Source organism: Takifugu flavidus, chromosome 10, assembly GCF_003711565.1.
Source record: "Takifugu flavidus isolate HTHZ2018 chromosome 10, ASM371156v2, whole genome shotgun sequence".
Taxonomy (NCBI): domain Eukaryota; kingdom Metazoa; phylum Chordata; class Actinopteri; order Tetraodontiformes; family Tetraodontidae; genus Takifugu; species Takifugu flavidus.
This window is the reverse complement of record NC_079529.1, coordinates 1,130,213-1,145,000: the sequence shown is the minus strand read 5'-3', so window position 1 is coordinate 1,145,000 and position 14,788 is coordinate 1,130,213. Positions and strand designations below refer to the sequence as shown.

Sequence of the window (14,788 nt, the reverse complement as noted above, 5' to 3'; positions counted from 1 at the left end):
TTTGAACGAACAATAAACAGCTGTTGCACAGACGATCCTGCAGGAGAACGTTCCACAACAAAGGGAGAACATTCCACAACAAAGGGAGAACATTCCACAACAAAGGGAACGCTTCATGAGTGGCCTGTCAGCGATCTGACAAATAAAAAAGCTCTATTAGCGTCGGGAAAGACAAACCTGAGGATTTCTGGTGATGGCAATAATAGGACAGCGAGGCCGGTACCTGGACAGGAGATGTGCTGCCCTGGAACGAATAATTATGAGGTGAACGTACGCACAAAATACTGAAGAATACAGAAGAATATAAGGTGATGTGGAAGCATTGTGTTAGCTGGATGTTAGCATGCTGATTCAGGTCACAGTTAGCAGCTAAGCTCCAGCTCCATTAATGCAGAAAACCTGCAAAACAAACCTGACATTTCTCTTTCAGATATAGAAATACCACTAAAGTCAGGTGAGAGGGAAGAATGTGCAGCGAGTAATGAGACTTCTAGCAAAGAGAGCTGGGAAAGGAACACAATAGGTTGGAATTGTGGATGTGAAAGAGTAAGGCAACATTAAATTGCCATTTTAAGATGGTAAAACACACATCTGGTTTCTCCATTTAAATTATTTTATTATATGGCAACAATTTCGCGCACTTGATCCTGTGCTAACCGGCTAATTGAGCTACCTTCATGTTGCTGTCCAGATGAGAGATTACTAGCAAGAAACCAGAATACTTAATACTGTTTGTGATACACACCTGCCACTGTTGGTGAGCACTATTATGGCCCCAGCACAACATTTAAAGGAAGACTCCACAGCTCCGATGGCGGTGACCTCGGTGGGGTCAGATGAGAGGGGAGTGAGGCGACGCAGCTCCTCAAACAGCTGCTGGTGGAAAATGGCTCCTTCTGCCTCCCTGCAGATCTGCATGGGTGTGTAGGAGACAGAGAGAGGGGGAAGGGTTCATAGAGGGCAACAGAATGGACATCACACACACACACACACACACACTCACAGAGTGCATCATTGCGACTGCCTCTACAGGAAACGTTCCCTTGGCGGTCTCTCCAGATAACATTACGCAGTCGGCTCCATCCAGCACAGCGTTGGCGACGTCACTGCCCTCCGCTCTGGTTGGCCGGGGATGGGACACCATGCTCTCCAGCATCTAAATAAAGACACACACATATTGCCTTACCTTCACATTCGTCTGCTAATGACGAGACGAATCTGAACGACGCCGCGCGATCAACGATTCCATCAGAAATAAACGATTCTGTTGGCACTTTTTTCGGGCCCCAAAGTGGAGCGAGGCGCACAGAGGAGGCAGCGGAGGGACCGGCTGATGGTGCTGTGGATGGACGAGTGGCGTGGGAGAAATGAATGACCATTTAGGCTCCGCCGGGCGCCTCTGACTTTATTACTGACACGTCGGAAACGCAGAATAATGAGCCAATAAACAGGGCGGACGGTTGGAAAATGAGATCGCTCGCAGCGCTGCCTCCAAAACTGCCTTTGGTGAGGGCTGAGGAGCCGCTGCTAATGCTGATTACTGTGTGCTGTGTGTGTGTGTGTGTGGTGTGTGTGTGTGTGGGTGGCTTTGGGTCTCGAGTATGGCAAACCTGCTATAACACTGTCACTCCGAGTAAAGAGCTGTAGAATAAACACGATACAGCTCTGTGACTCAACATGGCTCCAAGAGTGTGTGTAAGTGTATGTGTGTGTGTGTGTAAGTGTGTGTGTTGTGTGTGTGCATGTGTGTGTGTGAGTGTGTGTGTATGTGTGTGTGTGTGTGTGTGTGTGTAAGTGTGTGTGTGTGTGTGTGTGTGTGCATGTGTGTGTGTGTGTGCGTGTGTGAGTGTGTGTGTGTGAGTGTTGTACTCATTACATAGTGAATACCCAAATACTCATTCTTCTGGTAAAGTGAGGACATTTTTGATGGTCCTCACAAGTTTAAAGAACTGTTTGAGGGTTAAGACTTGGTTTTAAGGTTGAGCTTACAGTTAGGTTTAGGTTAGGGTCAGAGGTCAGGGGTCAGGGGCTAGTTGGGATGGTTAGTGTAAGGAGCTGGCACACAGTGACTCTATGAAAGTCCTCACAAAGATAGATGCACAAGAGTGTAGGGGTGTGTGTGAATATTCCCCCTCTGCACGTGCTTGTGCACGTGCGCATCCCTGACCTGCGTGGCACAGATGACGGGCTTGCCGGCAGAGTTGCAGCGTCCGATCATCATCTTCTGGGCGATAAAAACTTTCTCTGGCGGGATCTCGATCCCCAGGTCGCCGCGGGCAACCATCACGCCGTCGCTCTCGGCCAAGATCTCCTCAAAACTGAAAGAGCGATCAGAGGAAGGAATGGGTAGAATTCAGGAGTCTGGGAATGGAAAAATAGGAAGCAGCGGCAGGACTGGACTCCATTATTCCCAGGATGGACACATGGACAATGGAACCCAATGGTTCCTGCTGATCAGACGTTAAGAATCCCTAAAGTTATAGTTAAAACATCAGTGTGAGGACACACACGGGGGCCGGACAGACGGAGTGTGTGATGCTCATCTCAGCGGGCCATCCAGACACACCGTGGCGCCGCTGCGCCCGCCTCCGGCAGCCATTTTGTGACTCCCGTACGTGGTTGTTATCAACGTGTTGCGTGTTCCTTGGAATTACTTTTGAACACCCTGCCGGCTTTCCACCTTGCTGATCACTTTGATGCTCTGTCCGTGGGCCCCCAGGGCCTTCCGCACGTCTTGGACGTCCTTGGCCGAGCGGATGAAGCTGGCGAAGACGATGTCCACGCCCTGCGCCACCCCGAACCTCAGGTCAGCCTTGTCCTGCTCGCTCACAGCCTGGAGCCCGATGAGGTCGCACCCGGGCAGGTTGACGCCTTTGCGGCTGCACAGAATTCCGCCGGATTCGATGGCCGCGTCCACCCAGTCGGAGCCTGCGGAGAGAGCGGACGCACAGAGGAAGTTCCGGATCCATAATTCAGCCCCTGATCGGACATCCAATAATGATCACGGCGCTCATCCAGAAACATTTACCAATTTCTACGACTTTGAGTCCGATCAGGCCGTCGTCGATGTAGATCTTGCTCCCCTTCTCGAGGACCCGGGGCAGATTGGGATAGTCCACCCAGATGGTCGTCTCGTCCGTCTTGTCTTTGTCGCTCTCTGCTGTCACCACGCGCACGTGGCCGCCCTTTTTCAGCTCCACCTCCTCCTCCACCTTCTGCACGCTCGTGCACACAGAGAGGGATTAGAATTAGACTTCCTCCGCCCGATTCCACCCGACCGATCCGCTCTTTTGTCGACGAAGCGCAGCACTTTTACCCCTTTCACTAATCCAGTGCGGATCTCTGGACCCTTCGTATCCAAGGCGATGGCGACGGGCCGATAATACAAGGGGTCGGGGGTTATCGACTCCACCGCCTCTCGGATGTTTTTGATGGTTTGTCCGTGATACTGAGGGACGGACAGAGATCAGGACAAAAGGCCGACGCCACAGGGAAACAGTGAAGAAGCGAGGCCCTTACTTCATGTGAGCCGTGAGAGAAATTTAGACGAGCGATATTCATCCCAGCTTTCACCATCTCTTGGAGTTTGGGGACTGATCTGGATGCAGGTCCTGGAAGGAGCGTAAGAAAACTGTGAGGCCGCCCCCAAAAGTTCATTGTAGACCCTTTCTTTCAAGTCATTAACTCATTTTGAGGGCTAAACATTTAAAACGCTGAATGCTAAACATGTAAAATGCTAAAACTTTGCCGTCATTCCTTATTTTTAAGGTTTGGATTATTGTACCATTGAATGCAGCAGCCCCCCCCCCATCCAAAGCTGAAAGTGAGCCTGAATCTCTGTGACACTCACCGATGGTGCAGATTATGCTGGTGTTGCGGGCTGTGATCGGCTCCTGGTTGATGTCTAGGAGACAGAGATGTTCCAGGAATGTGTCGGCCATGCTGGCATCCAGCTGCTGGCGCTGGATGAAGGAGTCCGGCAGCGTCATCGCCTCTGAGTAACGCCTGATGCACGCTGTTGTGGCAGAGAGAAGTGCGGCGGTGAGTTCGGACCTCCGCTGACAACTCCACCTGTGACTCCGGCCAAGTCAAAGTGCAGCCACAGAGGAAAACACGGGCTTTAGCCGTGGAAGCGATGTATGAAAGCTGTCCAGGCGCTGATGTTTGTGACTGAGATTAAACACAATGAATGTTATATTACAAGAGTAAGAACCTGTCTGTGGGATGTGCGACTCAACAACATTAGAATGGATGTGAAGCAACACTGACGGGTTTGAGTAATGAGATGTATAAACAATCAAGTGAGGTTCTAACCTCCTACGTCCTTGTATTGTATAATAGGGCCACGGAGGATGATGCCTCTCTCTTTATAATACTCTAGCAGGACGCCTCAGTATGTATATGGGTCAAGAGGTGCACGCTGGTCAGCTGACCTGCATTCCAAAATAGAATTTATTTCACAATTTTGGATGCATTTTCAATGTACTAAACTCCCCAGAGACCCTCTGTGGGACCTGTGTAAAGGAGTCAGGAGCCTGGACCCAAGTGCAAAAGGAAACAGAACAAGTATCAAAATCCAGGAAACAACCTCTTTAACCCAGGCGGAGACAAAAGGTCACAATAGGTCAAAACCAGGCAACAAGCGTGCAAATATATATATATATATATAATAAGTCGAAGGCACCAAACAGGCGTGCACGCTCGCACACAAGAGTGCCAAAGACAGCCTGGCACAGAAAGTAAAGGGGGCGTGGCTTAAATAGAGACAAGAGCAGGTGGGTAACGAGCAGGTGAAGCGAATTAACAACTTAAACTACTTAAATAAAGATAAACTAAAACTAATCACACAAGCAGGGACCCAAACTACCAAAATAAAACAGGAAACACACACAAAAACCAATGAAATATCATAACAGCTAAATAAACTACAACCTTGTTCAGTCATTCTTGGTGGTGGTGTTGGACCAGGTATAACAGGCATATTTGTTGTTATTGCAGGGTTAGGGTTAGGTGTCTTTATGACCAACCAGATGCTGCATTGGCTGCAGACCAGGCTGTGCCCTGAGAGGGGGGATCTCCTGCCCTTCTCAGTCATGTTTTACCCTGTGGTGGTTGACAAAAGTTGCTACAGACACGACCCAATAATGCACAATATAATGAGAAACCAGTCTGGAAACCTTCAACTTTGGACGTTGTTAAATCCAATTTAGAGGTTTACACAGAACTAAGACTTCCCAGTTGATCAATTTTCAGTTTTCCTTGAATTGCAGGTAGAACCTGAGCCGACCCGAATAATCCCGGGTGTTTCAGACAAGCGTTTATTGTCATGTGAGCTGCTAAAAGCCAAGAAGCGGATCAGAACGCACTGAAAACCAAAGAGATGACAGAGTTAATGGACAGAAAGGATCAGACATACTATAAAGGACAGAACCGAACAGTTCCTGGAGCTGGAGGGACCCCCCTGATCTTCCCTGACAGACAGTAGCTCTTGGGGGGGCTGAGGGGTGAGTGCAGGGTGGGAACAGGTAACATTGGCCTTGACATCTGCCCGTGACATCAAAATTATTGTTTTCTTTTTAAACTTAACTCAGCCAGGAGCTTGAAGCAGAAGTCTTTGTTTCATAACTCTCCGAATTCTTGTGCTTGATTTAAAGCAAAGGCCTGGGCTCCACCTCAGAAACAGTTCATCCCATTTAAACAAACCAGCGAAAACCATAAATAATCAAAGACAGCAAATATGTGAACTGATTAATTACGACCCAGCTGAGACGAGAGCGTAATGGCCTCCAGTGCCCTGTCCCTGGGCTCCACCTAAACCTGAGCATGTACAAACGTGGCCGTCTCTCCTGCAGAGCGCCGTGGTCTAACAGCCTCCATCCCAGAGGACGTCACAGTCAGTCAAGCCTGCAGCTCCTGTCTCCACAGGGGGGCAAAGAGTAAAAAGCAGAGAGGCGAGGAGAGATCCTGGAGGACCAGGTCAGCCCTCAGAACACAGCAGGAGGTAAAAAGACCAAGGAGCCGAGAGTCGGAGTGAGGAGAGAAGGAGCGATGAACCTGACGGGCCAAGCTTCTACGTAAAGCTGAGCTGCTGAATCACTTTCACTCTGCCAGCTGTCGTTTGCAGCCCCACCCTCATCATGCAGCCGGCGCGCAGTAGAAGAAGAGACGGGGGTGAGGAGACGGGTCACGAGCGGCGTATAAACAGCTAATCGTGCCTTCTTATTCCTCCCCTCTCCGTCTCTCCACCCTTCTGTGGCCCAGTTCTGCCGCGCTGCTGCACACATCACATGTCCCACTGAGATCCTACTCTGACACTACCCAGAGTGTATGCACGGACACACACACACATGCAGACTTGTTACAGATACACTGGCTATAAATAGACATTAGGTCAAAGATGTTGCGCAACTTTGATCAAGGTTCAGATCTTAACAAGAAAAGGTTGATGGGTGCATTGTTGTAGCTGATGGCAAAGGGCCAAATTCCTGCGTGAGCGCACGCCACTGTGCATGTCACTGATCAATGAGCAGACTTATATTAAGCTCTAACTCTGCACTAAAGCTTAAGTTCAGGATAAAACACCCGGTAAACGTTGCAGCACGTCCGACTAGAATCAAGTGTTGCCAATAAACGATATAAGTGCAAACATTAGAACTAGATTGGCCTCTGCTACTGATCTACGCCCATGATTCATTTACCAAGTGTGTGACACTCACCGGTTCTGCCATGACTGGTCATTCTTCAAATAGATATGTGATAATCCACTGTGCTCGTTCTCCTCCTGTGGTGCTTCCTGAAAGTCTGACAGTCTCCTGCCTGGTGCCGTATTGGGGAGGTGCAGAATCCTCTAATCATGTGTCACCTGGACAAGCCCAGTCTAGCATGCGCTCTTTTCTTCCACCGCCCTTTACCTTCATCACTCCTCCCACTCACACCACTGGTGGATCCCAGCTCCCGACTGGGCCGGCTGGAGGCCGGAATGAACTTTATCAGAATGTTCCCGTGACAATAAGCTGTGTGTGGTGTCGTCTCGAACACGAAGACCTGCTGAGACAAGAAGGTGGTCCAGGTGATGATGTGTCAAAGAAACGGGCACGGAGCGGTGGACTTCGCACACTCATGCATGAACCTCAGTCGTGCTCGCAGACGGTGTAAATCTTTAGCCAAAGCACAAACAGACCTTTGCTCCGAAGGTGGCCTGGAAAAGAGAATTACGTGATCTGCTTTACGTCTATGACATAACAGTTGTGCGTTTATTAGACCAGACTGATCAAGATATAATGTTTTATTAATGGGAACAAAGTGCAAAAGAAGAACGCTGAACAACCAGGAAGCACTTATACCAAACTAGAGTGATTAATATCTAGTTTCTGTCTGGTTGGTAGCAGGAAGAAGCAGCTGGACAGAAAAATTGCAGCGATATTGTGGCACCAAGGTGGAACCACAGACCGAAGGGATAAAGAGGACAGAGACAAATGAGAAATGGAAGAGATTCTACCCGCAGGAGTGGGTGTGTAAACTGAAAAGTCTGCTGTCAGGCTGGCGGCTGCTGTTCCTGTCAAATAAAAACCCTTTTGTAATTATAGATTTTGCAGGCCGACTTTTACCGGTTTGGTCGGTATACGAGCATGTGGTGACGGGGGAAATTAAATCGGGAAAAAACAAATACAACAATATTTTTTCATACCGTATCTGTAAGGAAATATTTGATCTAAAGACAATAACTACAGTGAAACCGTCACCAATAGCAGCTCACCGTGCGTCTGACCCCGCTGGCTCCTGTTGTGGGTGGTTAGCCCACGTAAAGAAGGACCTACATTGTCTGTTTGGGCCGTGCTGGGCCCCAGGAGTTCTGGCCCAGCCAACAGGCGCCTTCAGGCCTCCTCTCTGCTGGAGGAACTCTGTGTGAACCTGACAAAGAAGTCAGGGTGTCTCTGCTGAGGCTAGAGCCACTGCGACCTGAGCCTGGAGATGGAGGGATGGCCTTGAGTTTAAAAAGGAATAAAACTAGAAAGACTAAAACTGTTCTATTATTTCTATAGTATAGTTTCTGTGTCTCGTATCTATGCTACTACATGGTTTTTAATCTATAATCATCCAGCATGTGATTCTGTAAGCACTTCAGAGGTGCCTGTGTGGATCAGACAAACTAGACGTGGTCCCAGCATTGATCCCTGGGGGACTCCACAGCAACATTAGTCCAAAGAAAAATAGAGGTTTTTTTCCATTGGAAACAAAATATATGAATGAGACGTTGTTCACTGAAGGAAAAACATCTGTATTAGAGTGTTTGCTAAAATATCTGCTGTGCTGTTGAGGGTTGGAAAAGGGAAGAATTTGACCTCTCTATAGTGGTTCTAATACCTCCATTATATTCATTGTTCTGATGAGCTCCTCCTGTACTCCCAGTTGTGGCACCAGCACGTCGTTCACTGCAGCTCCCAACCTGTGAATAAATCATCCTCTGCCTCCCAAACCTCCTGACCAGCAGTGACCTGCGGATGAGGCCGTCAGTGGCTTTAATGGTTTGCCGAATCCACATCCATGAAATTGGGTGAACAGGGATTATGAAGAGCACAATGGTGCAAATTGTCTGGTGTGATTTAAAGAAAAACGGTCTTTCAGGCGGCCCTCTTTGGAGAAAAAAAATCACTTGTTCGTTCATTTATAATTGCTGTGCATTTTTAGGTTAGAGCCAAATGTCCCTTTAAGGTCCTTCATTGTCCACTTACACAGTCCAAGATATGATGATTGCGGTCTCAGCTCAGGCGCCACATTTAAATTGTGGTTTTCATCAACACCATGAATCATTGATTGAATCGTTTAAAGTGGACCCTCAAACTGGAAATGCAGGATGACCTTGTTCCCTGATAGCATCAGCAGATGGCTGTGGAATGTGTTCTCAGCTGCTCCACAGACCATGTAAGTTAAAAGATGCTCATGCTCTCATTAGCAAGTGTGAAACTGTTGACATCCAGACGTTCTCCCTCCCACAGGCCTGCTGCTGAGTTAGCTTGGTAATAATAATAATGGCAATAATGTGGCTAATCAATCAGAAAACAGATTAAATGACAATAGATGGTGGAGAAGAACGACAACAAGGCTGAAGTGGCTACGCAGTATTTTGATTATAATGTGGCAGAAACCTGCAGGTGGAGGTCAGTCAACACTTTTTTGAACATAATTGTTTGCCCCGCCTCATTTCAAAATGTCGGAAAACATAGTTTACATAATTGGCGTATGAGAAATATTTTCACATTTTAAGTGACAAATTAAAAAAAGCACTTTTGTTGTAAGTAGTATTAACAATATTGTTTTTAAAAAAAGCATATTGGATTTATTTATATTTAATCTCTGAGGTCATCAGATTAGATAATAATAATAACAATAATAATAATGTTCAAACTATTTATTTTTTCATTTAGAATCTGTGGTTTTCTGGGAACAGCACAGGGAGGACAGCAAGAAGAAAGGATGACTGCCCTGGTTCCACACGTGAAACACCAAAAGCTCGCCGCTCCTCGCCGTGGGGGTCAGAGCTTGGTAAATGTAATCTTCGGCGGAGTCTCGGGCATGAGGATGAGTGTGCACATGGTTTTGATGTCCTCTGAAGACGGCACGCTGAGGTGGAAGCCCAGCAGGATCTAGAAGGACAGGGAGGAGAAGCTTACGCAGGGTTTAGCCTCCATAGCAACCAGGCCATACTTCCCCCAACAGACTCACGTAACAGACGTGTTAGATATTGAATGAAATTATTACGTTCTATCACTCAACCTGGTGACCTGGGAGACCTTTATTGCCTGTTACAATGTGACCCATCTCAACAATCTGGTGTGTAACCCACGTGCATGAGCAGCAGTTGCATCTCATTCTCAGCGATCCTCCTCCCGACGCACTGCCTCGCCCCGAACCCAAACGCCAGGGAACGGAACCCTGTCCCCCCTCCTCTCTGGCCCTCCTCTCTGCTTTTGCCCCACCGGCCGGGGTCAAAGCGTAGGGGGTCCTCAAAGACCTCTGCACTCCTTCCCAGAGGGTAAAGGCAGGCCTGGACCATCGTCTGGGTGGAGATGTTGAACACAATCACTCGAGGTGGTGGTGGGGCGACTGTGTGTTTAAAAGCCTTGAGACTCACCCCAGCGGGTATGTGGTAGTTCTGGAGAACGATATCTTTGACTGGATACCGCTGCACCGTGGTCCCCACAGGATATAACCTGGGACAAGACAAGACACAAGCAATAACTTTGTTAATCCAGACATTATGTCTGACTTTGGACACACGCACCTGGATTACAGGCAATCAATAGTCACCCCAGGTATTATGTGGTTTAGTGCCATATTATTTGCTATTGATTGGAAGGAGAAGGATTTTTCCCCTCTCTCGTCGTTTCAGCTTGTTTTCATGGGGATTTTGTGAGGCTCTTGGGCTGTCACGCCCCCAAAACGATTGGTTCTTGACAGAAATCCATCAACAGATGGATTTGTGGATGGAAAAGTTCAGACTTGGGCGCGAGCTGGAATCGTTTTTGTCAGGCCTCTTATCAAGCAGCAGCCTGATGTTTGGAGCACGTGGCAACACTGGTCGTAGGTCAGAAAGGCGTGGAGGCGCCTCGTGGATTACCTGAGAGTCTCCCTGATCGTACCCTTCAGCAGCGGCGCCTCCTGCAGGGCCTTCTGAGGGTCCCCGCCAGCCTGGGCCCATGACTCTCGCACCTGCTGCCTCACCCGCTGCTGCACCTCCGGGTTGCGGCCGAGTTCGAACAGAGCGAACTGTAGAGGCACCGCCGTCTGAGAGGTGGGGCAAAATTATTACGCTGGGATTATTAGAGTGGTGAGAGTCATTCAAACACACACACACACACACACACACACACGCACGCACCGTGTCGACCGCTCCAGCCATCAGCTCAGTGATGTTGGCTTTGATGAGCTCCAAAGATAGCTGTCCTTTGGCCATGAGTTGCCCCAGGACACCTTTATACCGGCCCCCACCCTCAGGACCTCGACTCTGGGAGTGTGACAGCCGCTGGTACCCCCTCTGGATCCTCTCCTCCGCTGTTGGAAGAGCGGGACAGGATGGCAGCCGCGGATTCAAAGGATTCGATGGATCGGCGCCGGAAGGAGCATCGTACCGTGAGCGAAGATGTGGTCCCAGGCGCTGGCGTGCTGGTCCACAGAGGGGCTCCCAGGTGGAGCAGCAAGCGGTGGGGCAGGTAGAGGAGAGGGGGCGTGGTGGCCAGCATTCGCTCCACTGCCCAGATAAACTTCTGCGACTCCAGAGAAGGGGAGGAGGAGAAGAGGCCGATGCGTTCCCCGTAAAGCACGTGGCAGCTGGCTGCAGGGAAACAGCATTTCAGTTTCTATTCCTCTCTATTAAAGAGCCGAGGAACTGAACCAAAACAAGTCTCCCGAAAGACCGATTTAGGGAACTCGACAGCCGGGTGAGTCATTGGAGACGTGAGTGGAATTTTGATTTCATGGACTGTTCTCGTCTCTAATCTCATTTCACGCATGTCTAATAATTTAGCTGCATGAGAAAAATTAAGAATTGTTAAAGGTGAAGGCAAAAAAACACCCTTAAACCTTAAATGTGCACATATTTGATCTGTAGTTGGATCGAAATGGAAACTCCGACCTTGGTGCTGCTGTAATATAGACCTAATGTTCCCAAATCAAACTTGGTTTTTTGCTATTAACTTCACACAGTCGACCAGAATAGAGATTAGGTCGGTCTATTTCTATAGCGGCTTAACACCTGACTTCATGTGTTCCAGTCCGTTAAGCACGTCTCTCTCTCTCCCTCTGTCACTCCCTTTCTCCCTCTCTCTCCCTCTCTCTCCCTCTCTCCCCCACTCTCTCCCTCCCTCTCTCCCTTCATCTCTCCCTCCATCTCTCTCCCTCCCCTCTCTCCCTCTCTCTCTCTCTCTCCTCTCTCTCCCTCCCTCTCCCCCCACTCTCTCTCCCCCTCTCTCCCTCCATCTCTCTCCCCCTCTCTCCCTCCATCTTTCTCTCCCCCTCCCTCTCTCTCTCCTCTCTCTCCCTCCCTCTCTCTCTCCCCCATTCTCTCCCTCCCTCTCTCTCTCCATCTCTCTCTCTCCCCCTCTCCCCCTCCCTCTCCATCTCTCTCTCTCCCCCTCTCCCCCTCCCTCTCCCCCTCTCTCCCCCTCTCCCCTCTCCCCCCTCCCTCTCTCCCCTCCCTCTCCCCCTCCCTCTCCCCCTCCCTCTCCCCCTCCCTCTCCCCCTCCCTCTCTCCCCCTCCCTCTCTCCCCCTCCCTCTCCCCCTCCCTCTCTCCCCCTCTCCCCCTCCCTCTCTCTCCCTCTCTCTCCCCCTCTCCCCCTCCCTCTCCTCCCCCTCTCTCCCCCTCCCTCTCTCCCCCTCCCTCTCCTCCCTCTCTCTCTCTCTCCTCCCTCTCCCCCTCTCTCCTCTCTCTCCCTCCCCTCTCTCTCCCCCTCTCCCCCTCTCTCCCTCTTTCTCCCCCTCTCTCTCCTCCCTCTCCCCCTCCCTCTCTCCCTCTTTCTCTCCCCCTCTCTCTCTCCTCTCTCCCCCTCTCCCTCTCTCCCTCCCCCTCTCTCTCCCCCTCTCCCCCTCTCCTCCCTCTCCCCCTCCCTCTCTCTCCCCCTCTCCCCCTCTCTCTCCCTCCCCTCTCTCTCTCCCCCATTCTCTCCCTCCCTCTCTCCCTCCCCTCTCTCCCTCCCTCTCTCTCTCCATCTCTCTCTCTCCCCCTCTCTGTCTCCCTCTTTCTCCCCCTCTCTCTCCCCCTCTCCCAGTCACTGCAGAGGTGAGTAAATGCTTCATTTCTGAGCATCGTTGCTGCTGTGAAAGTTTCACCTTCTCCTTGACCTCCCATCCTAACAAAAATGAAGTTCTGATGGGAGCAGCGGAACGTTCGGGGCTGGAATCATTAAAATTCAGGCTGACGTTCCGGAGGAACAGACTGGAGGATGTGATCCTCTGACGTCACAGCCTACGTCAGCGTTTGTGACTCAACTGCAAAGATCTCATTTTTGAGGAGAATGAAATATAAGCAGGAGGTGAAGTGGATCTGCCCCCCCCCCCCCTCCCCCACCAGTTCAAGGTCAACCATGAATAGAACACACGAGGGATCAGAGGAGCGGCATCTCCGTCCGACCCCTGTGTAAACCATGTTTGAACTTCTGCTACAAAGGTCACAGATGTCCTCAGACGGTCTCGGACCTTCCAGAGCGAAGCGGAACAGATCCGGGCTGGGATTTATCGTCAGGCTGCGTTTGCCTCGCTCTCCTCTTCCCTCCCTCTCCACCTTCGTCTGCATCATGTGACAGAAATCCTGGGCCACCTCGTCGAGCAGCGGGATGAAGCGCCGCACCGCCTCGCTCATCATCACCTCCTTGTTGAGCAGGAGACGGTCGGCTCGCCATTCTTCGCCGTTCCTGTGGGGAGAGGGTTCAAATCCAGGTTCATCTCTTCAATGACAAAATTCAGCTGCGGTGGCTCCTCCCTCCCTCCCGTTACTGTTATTTTAACACATCTGTCAAGTTGTTTTAGTTCTTTTTGAATTACAACTCTCATCTTTGTGTGTACTAAAGCGTTTAAGCTGTGTTTTGGTTTCTGATTTTACTTTTGTGAGCTCCACCCCCCCCCCCAATATAGCTGCATGCTCATCTTACTTATGCTGATGTGACAGCGAGGCACAGAGAGGCTTAAATAAAGACAAAAATATGTACAGCTAGAGGGAGATAAATATTAAATATCAGTGAGGTGTGAAAGAGTCGCAGAGCAGTGACGGCAAACACCACTTTTTTTCCTCCCACACAAATAAAATCTGCAGTTTCTTGGGAGCAGAATAAGAAGTGTAACTTTTTCAGCCTGACGGCAATAATCGGATTGTTGTTGTCCAATATTGATCTCCAGCAGTGGAGGAACAGTCATGGAAATGAGGCCAAATGACTGACACCAACACGTGCACCGTGCACGGCGCTACTGACTTGAGGAAGACGCCTTTGCCGTGCTGCCGCGTCTCTCGATGCGTCGCCCACGGCTGCAGGGTCATCCGTCGGGGGTGCAGACCCTCGGAGCGAAACAGCTCACTGATGTCGGACGGCAGCATGATGTTCACACTGCTTTGGGTGCCCACGTGCTCCCTTCACACACACACACACACACACACACACACACACACACACACACACACACACACACACACACACACACACACACACACACGGTAGTGCTTTGATCATCACCTGAGAACCTTTTTGAAGGTGATACCTGTAGATGGGGCCGAGAGAGTTGAAGGTTCGCTCCATGTGCTTGTGAAGGTGCCGGAATCGATCTTCCCTCCAGAACCTCAGTAGGTTGACCCAGCTGTTCCTCCCTGTGTGGGGGATCTCCTCAAAGCTCCTCACCTGTCCGTCCACGCCCTTCTTGCTCTCTGGAACCTCGGCTCCTTTGCAGCCCCCTACCTTTCCATCCACGACCGCCCCCGCTGCTGTTCGGAATCCCCGGGCGCTCCGTGCTCTGACACCGGCGCCGGCTGGAACCCACATGCTCCTCATCCTCCAGAGCCGTTCGCCCGTCTACAAGTGACTCCTTCCCTCCTCCATCCCAGAACTCGCGTCCCTGAATGCTCTGATGGACTGATAGCAGATGATTTATGGATGCGGAGATCAGGGTTCAAGAGAATGGCAACACGGCCCAAACGTCAGGCTGACAGAAAACAAACCGCACGAAGGCCGAAACCCCCAAAAAAAGAAAAAAAGAAAAATCCAGCTGGTTGAATCATTTATTGAAACTTTATGGCTCCACTATAAT

General features: G+C 50.1%; 2 protein-coding genes and 1 long non-coding RNA gene across 5 annotated transcripts in view; 1 reads left to right on the top strand and 2 right to left on the bottom strand.

Moving 5' to 3' along the window:
* pklr (pyruvate kinase L/R) overlaps nt 1–7,097 on the bottom strand; it is an 8,844-nt gene extending 1,747 nt beyond the window's left edge. The window contains exons 1-10 of one of the 2 annotated variants that reach the window (XM_057045996.1): nt 6,717–7,097; nt 3,851–4,015; nt 3,520–3,611; nt 3,317–3,448; nt 3,029–3,215; nt 2,655–2,928; nt 2,168–2,318; nt 1,004–1,156; nt 746–912; nt 178–244 (exon numbers count right to left, since the gene is read on the bottom strand). In XM_057045996.1, coding sequence (XP_056901976.1) covers nt 178–244; nt 746–912; nt 1,004–1,156; nt 2,168–2,318; nt 2,655–2,928; nt 3,029–3,215; nt 3,317–3,448; nt 3,520–3,611; nt 3,851–4,015; nt 6,717–6,738 — 1,410 coding nt within the window. In that variant the 5' untranslated portion in view covers nt 6,739–7,097. Of the gene's footprint in view, nt 1–177; nt 245–745; nt 913–1,003; nt 1,157–2,167; nt 2,319–2,654; nt 2,929–3,028; nt 3,216–3,316; nt 3,449–3,519; nt 3,612–3,850; nt 4,016–4,314; nt 4,437–6,716 lie in introns of those variants that run through there. The other variant, XM_057045997.1, reaches the window with a different exon arrangement.
* Nucleotides 7,098–9,394: 2,297 nt separating this feature from the next.
* Nucleotides 9,395–14,600, bottom strand: LOC130532956 (cytochrome P450 11B, mitochondrial). The gene is given in 10 exon segments (XM_057045998.1): nt 9,395–9,644; nt 9,845–10,057; nt 10,133–10,211; nt 10,619–10,785; nt 10,880–11,052; nt 11,130–11,168; nt 11,171–11,332; nt 13,193–13,407; nt 13,963–14,118; nt 14,246–14,600. Coding segments are annotated over 10 exon segments (1,602 nt in total). The 5' UTR covers nt 14,533–14,600; the 3' UTR covers nt 9,395–9,533.
* Nucleotides 11,291–13,576, top strand: LOC130533067 (uncharacterized). Of its 2 annotated transcripts, none has more exons than XR_008952470.1 (2): nt 11,291–11,438; nt 12,766–13,576. It is a non-coding gene; the product is annotated as an uncharacterized LOC130533067 (long non-coding RNA). The 2 variants fall into 2 exon arrangements; XR_008952471.1 differs by having other exon boundaries at nt 11,291–11,454.
* Nucleotides 14,601–14,788: the final 188 nt, after the last annotated feature.